The sequence below is a fragment of the Montipora foliosa genome, chromosome 1 (genome assembly GCF_036669935.1).
Source record: "Montipora foliosa isolate CH-2021 chromosome 1, ASM3666993v2, whole genome shotgun sequence".
Taxonomy (NCBI): domain Eukaryota; kingdom Metazoa; phylum Cnidaria; class Anthozoa; order Scleractinia; family Acroporidae; genus Montipora; species Montipora foliosa.
Window position 1 is genome coordinate 8,033,123 of NC_090869.1, and position 6,012 is coordinate 8,039,134.

General features: G+C 37.2%; 1 protein-coding gene across 1 annotated transcript in view; it reads left to right on the top strand.

The window, feature by feature from the left end:
• Positions 1 to 938: 938 nt before the first annotated feature.
• LOC137970340 (serine/threonine-protein phosphatase 4 regulatory subunit 1-like) overlaps positions 939 to 6,012 on the top strand; it is a 62,986-nt gene continuing 57,912 nt past the window's right edge. Inside the window, exons 1-4 of the mRNA XM_068816893.1 lie at positions 939 to 974; positions 1,039 to 1,095; positions 1,227 to 1,344; positions 1,476 to 1,579. Of these exons, the coding sequence (XP_068672994.1) occupies positions 968 to 974; positions 1,039 to 1,095; positions 1,227 to 1,344; positions 1,476 to 1,579 (286 nt within the window). The 5' untranslated portion in view covers positions 939 to 967. The remainder of the gene's footprint in view (positions 975 to 1,038; positions 1,096 to 1,226; positions 1,345 to 1,475; positions 1,580 to 6,012) is intronic.

Genomic DNA, 6,012 nt, shown 5'->3' on the forward strand with positions numbered 1-6,012 from the left:
GTTTATGATGATGTAACAATTATTCCATGTAGTTCCAAGGCTATGGAAAGAGCTTCACCGGGAGCTGTTCAATTTGTCTCCTCAATGCAAGATCAAACCAGAAACATCCACGACTTTGTTAACGATCCTAATTTTGATATTGCTGCAATTACTGAAACCTGACTGCGTGGAAACGACTATGACGATTATTTTATTCGCGATATTTGTCCAGATGATTATGTTCTACCATACAATCCTAATTTATGCAAATGACGACAGAGTCGGTGTCCTGCTAAGAAATTACATCCAGGTTGTCAGGGAAATTCGCATTAGTGGTCGATCCTTTGAACATGTGGAACTTTCGCTAAAAATGTGGGAAGTGGAAAATAAATTCGTCCAGTGATATATCAGCTTTGAAATTCACCGATTGGGACAATTGTTGTTGCTGGACTTAGAGGGTCTCTTTAGCCGCAATCCCGTTGGCTATAGCCACCGGCAGACGGCAGCCTTTTTCCAATGGTAAAGGGTAAAGGGTAAAGGGTAACGGGTAACGGGTTAGTATTTATGAACAACCTGACCCGTGACTTAAGAATTACCACAAGCGATATTATCTTTTTGGTTCAAAATATTGCCTATTACCCTTTGCCCTTTACCCTTCACCATTTACCCTTTACCCAAGATGTTGAATAGTCATGAAACACGGTGGTCATTTCAAACGCTGAAATGTTGGTTTATCCATACAAATTAGTGTTGGACGATCAAGTTGATCTTCCAACAATGACCAACATTTATCGTTTGGCTTGGTCTTAATGGCACAATCAAGGCACTGTGCGCTTACCCCAGAGTTGACTAATCTCTCTTTCTCTCTCACGTGCATTGTGTTGCCGTTAAGAAAAAGAAATTCAACTACTCTTCAGGCTCGGCGAGTGGGCTGGTTCCAATTGAGTAATCACGTGACTGGTAGCCATTTTAGATAGCCCCTTCCAAGATGGCGGGTAGGTGATGAATTCTAACGATGTGTTCGTCGCGTTTTATTTCTTATTCGCCTCTTCCTTTTAGATATTCACTTCCATATAGAAAACGCTGATGGTCCAGAAGAGGAGGACCAAGAGGACGGTACATATCAAAGACTTGCGTGCTGTTTAAAACACCAGAATGTTTACAAAACGGCATCCTCTTTTGCGTTTTCAAATTCAGCGGTGGATCATTAGTCATTCTAAGGGAATACTCTCCTTTGGATTTTACAGAGAGGTACGAAATGGAGCAAGAGGAGTCGTCCTTGCAGGGTTACGTCACCTCAGAAGAGTCTGTTAGCCCGATTGTCCGAATGGAGCGGTTCATGCTGAGTGACATTATCGCTAATCGGTGAGTTTTCATTGGTTTCATCGTCTCCTGCGATCGCTTGCATCACATGCCTGCATACTTCTTTCTACTTTTTGCAGTGTGTGGCCTTTCCTCCATTTTTCCATCAAGAACATGAGTTTTTTTTTCTGCAGGCAGAGGGCCGCGAGATGTTGCCAAGATGCGCTTAGGGCGAGTAAAACGAAGGAAGAAGTTTATCACGTCTTGAGACTGATGGTCCGTCTTTCCGACGACGTAGGTGAGCATGAGTTGAGTGCATGATGACCAAATTGTTGTGCGATTTTATTTTCTTAAGCTAAAGCGATATTTGCATTTCAAGGTACTGGAAAAAACTCCAGCTTTCGAATTTCTGGTTATGAGTCTGCCTGATTTATTAAACTAGAATCGAATCCTTATGTGTTGTCCGTTTATTTGTGGTTTTATTGGCTCTTACGATTTTGATCAAAGTTCAGTGAAAATATTCGTGAAGTAGATACAAAGCATTGTATTTAACAGAAAAGGTCGCTTTATGGTAAGTGGATTTTCGTCTATAAAGAATGCATGCTCTTTTCCATTTAGATTTGAGTGGGAAAATGATTACATTTTTTGAACTCAAGGAAAAAATTGGCTGTGGTGGTTGTATACAGTGCTTTAAAATGAAAATTTCAGAGTATTTTAGCCGTGGGTCCTTAATATTAATTTGTTAATTTTGGTGTCGTTCCTTTATGTTTAACCTCCTTTTAAATGATTTAAATTTTTTTTGTCTTATTTGTATGATCATTGATTAAAAGGGAATCCATGAAGCGTTACTAGAAAATTCTTACATAAACTTCATGCAAATATCTGAACTCGGTAAAATGCACAGCAGTGAATTAACTAAGATGATGGAATGGGTCATTCAAACTTTTGCATTTTTGTAGTGACTTAATACTACCACAACAATTGAAAGGGTTGTTTATTCTCTGGGTAATGTTGTTCTTAATTAGTTGCCTACACCACTGTTTTAAATTTCATGTGGGAATTCTGGTTACTGGTATATCTCTTATGATGTACATGTACTATAGAATATTTTTCCAACCATTTCTTTGGCAAAGTAGAAAACCATTTCTACAATGGAGTATTTTTTTTTTACTCATTTATTTATTTATTACAGCTCAATGACAATAAACAACATCATCATAACGATAGTATACAAAAGACTCCTAGACCCCATCCAAAGGCAGACCACCTTTTATTAAAAAAAAAAAAAAAAAAAAAATATATATATATATATTCTACAAAATCGTGAAATAAGAAATGAATAAATAACAATCATTAAAACTAAGATTATATGCATGAATATAAAGAATTAAAAATTTAGTCATGTCTTGATAGCAAGAAGTCCCTTTTACCCTCTTAAAACTAATAAACAGCCATGTTTTTCAAATATTAGGCAATCACTTTGGGATACTAACATTGCTGCGATGATGTCATGTTTCTTATACTTATATTAATTTTGGTGTACCAAAAATGACATTTCTTACTGCAATAGATGGTTTTCACGTTTCGTCATGGCCACCATGTTGGTGGATGAAAACAAAAGATCTCTCATTAGCTCCTTTTCTATGTCCACCAGCAATATTATTGTACATTACATCATTATTGCCTGCATTTCTGTGTCAACATTCTTCAATAATTCTGAAACATTTTTAACTCTATATCGTTGCCTTATCAGTGTGATCAGTCTTAATCTCAATCTCAAACCAAACAAAACAGAGCTGTAGAAGTATAATGTAAAGCAAGCATCGCTCATGAACTCCTAAAGAAATTGGCAAATAATAATTTTCACTCCTTTTCCTTATTTAATTTTTGCTAAGAATATCAAAATTACAAATATATTTACATGACTGTATGTAAGTAAGGCACAATGTCATCGGTATTGGCTCTTAACTTGACAGAATGAAGTACCACGGGTATGAATTTTGTCAGAATTTTTGTGATAGTGCACTTTATAAGTGCTGTGCACTACACACTATGTCACCAGGTTTGTAAGAGTGAGTGATTGTAAGACCGTGGTGGCAAATATGCCTGTAGCGCGTGCATAACTCACGAACATACATCTAAACAGGTCTGGTGGAAGTGAGCTGGAGTTTCAACAACATGAGCTCCAAAATCGGCATGAATTTGTGACGCTGGTGAATAATAAAGCAGCTGCTATTTCCAAAACTATTGAATTACCTGGTGATAAAAAACCTCGTCTAGGCGAGTGAATTTTTGACTTTGCAGAAACAATGGTCAACAACCTCAAGAGTTGGGCTATTGCGATTTTTGTGTTGAATTTGCACATTTCTTGCCAATCTTTAATTTAATTAAAACACTTGGGGGGAAAAAAAAAAAGTAAACATGCAAAGTAACCTGATCACAGCACCCACTGAATTCAATGTCACTTTCGATTTTGCGATTTACTTGTGCAGCCAAAAGTACAATAGAAAAATTGAACGTAGCAAAAATATCCCAAAATGTTTTTGGCTGATGGTTACTTTATATATTCTCGGTTCAAAATTTAAGTTGTTTTCATGTCGCAAATTTTGTTGTTGCTGATGGCAAAATATCTTATTCTTGTTTGACACTTCGTGAAAACTTCTGTACGTTGTTTGTCCTATGTTTTGAGGTCACCCATCCAAATACTAACCCCGCCCGACAGGGCTTAACTTCAGTGAAATTTTGTGTTACAAAGCTGTTAGAGGCTCAGAGTGAAGTCTCAAACTTGGGGTGGTTAGGGAACTTGAAAATGATCAACATTTCAGCTTCAAAGCCAATGTTTCTTGATTCTGTTTTATTATCTTTCAATCTTTCTGGGAGTATTTTAAATAGTAGTAACCACATGTCTTCTCAGGGGGCTATTTACATAAGACATTTACCATGGCACTATAATGATATATGGTACCAAAACAATAATTATCATGCTACTGTACTGCTCAAAGATAAGTGAACCATCAAACGTGTCGACAAGGCGTTGAGAACGAAGAGTCAAGGCGTTTGCAGATAAAACCAATTTGCATTTGCAAACTAGTTTATTTTCAACGCGTTTAACCTTTGTTATTCATTTTCGCACCTTTGGATTGTGTTTTTAGTACGGTAAACATCCGTGTATAAGCCGTATCCATAGATAAGCCGCACCCCGAATTTAGAAGCGCAGATTTTGGAAAAAAATGTAATACAATAAAGTTTGAAGTTCCAGAACCGTTCTATTGCTATAAACCAACAAGGACAAACAATCAAGGTTTCACCATAAAGTTGAAATTCCTTCGATATTGAAACAAAACGAACAAGTGCTTAGAAACAGTCGGCCATTTACGGTGAATTTTGTGGTATTTTGTCGAATATTTTATGGAATTTTGTGGTATTTTATCGCATGTGGCAGAAAGATATGCGTGTAAGTGACTTACTTGTTCGAGTAAAGTGAAAATTAAGCGCTTGAAAGAACTCTTGGAGAGCAAGATTCGCCAATAAACACTCGAAGACACAAACGGCTCCTTTAGGAGCCACCGCTCATTAAAAAGTCAATGAACAACAGCAACATGCTTCAAGTTTCTTTTATGTTTCTTTACTGAGATCTTAAGAAGTTGTATGAATATTAATTAGGTTTTTTAAAACTCCAAACACAGATGTATCCATGGATAAGCTGCACCCTTTATTTATGGCTTGAATTTTGTGAAAAAAAGGTGCAGCTTATACATGGATGTTTACGGTATGTAAAAAGGTGACAAAAGTCAACTTCAATTTGCGAGAGAGAGATTAACCAATGCGTGATTGTTGGCTGTAGCGGAGTCTCAAAAGAAATCTTCATAAACGAGAAAAAATGCGCGTTTAACCGCAGATTTAAGGTAACTGCTACCTTTTGGGGTGTCTCCCGGGAAATCTTTCGTAAGCACATTATTTTCGATAAAACTTCAGCAAACCGTATATCACCGAAAAGGTGATAAAATGAAGAATCTGAATATATGAGCATTTTAAGTTTTTTATGGCTTCAAACTCAAAACCATACATGTTCACTTTGCTGATTTACGCGTCTTTGCATTATCACGCACAACCAAACAAACTGTACGATATCATCAAGTTAAGCTATGATCCTCGCAGTTATGAATCCAATTTTTGCAGTTGCGTAGAGAAGCACTTTATAGGCTACATTTACCTTTGAAGTTGACCAATAGAAGATTTTCTGTTTCGCGACACAAAATTTTTGGAATTTTTTAAAAGCCTGACACACTTTCCTGCACCAATATCCGAGGCCCCCTGAAGAGGGTTTGTGACAAAACAGTTTTGAATTCGCAGGAAAAGGCATTCAGTGCTGCATCATTAGGCATAGATATTATTTTATACGTGATTGCAGATTTAGCCCTTGTCGCCAGGAGGGAGCTGAGTTTTCTTTGTTTCCTTAATGGAATGTTTCTTATTTTAGGCCCTGCCTTCTTCTTACTTTTCACCCAGGGAGAACTTTCCTGTTTCGACTTCTCTCCTCGTTTCGTGAATTTCCTGGCCTAGTAGGGATGAAATCGCCTCCCATATTCCTTTAACACAACTGCATCGACTACAAATAAATGGCAAACTCAACACGCAATAAAGTGAAGATACCTGTTTGTATTCCCGAATCAAACTGTACGGGAGGTCTAAAGTGTCGACGAGTGTTGACATCTCATAGCACCTTGGGGG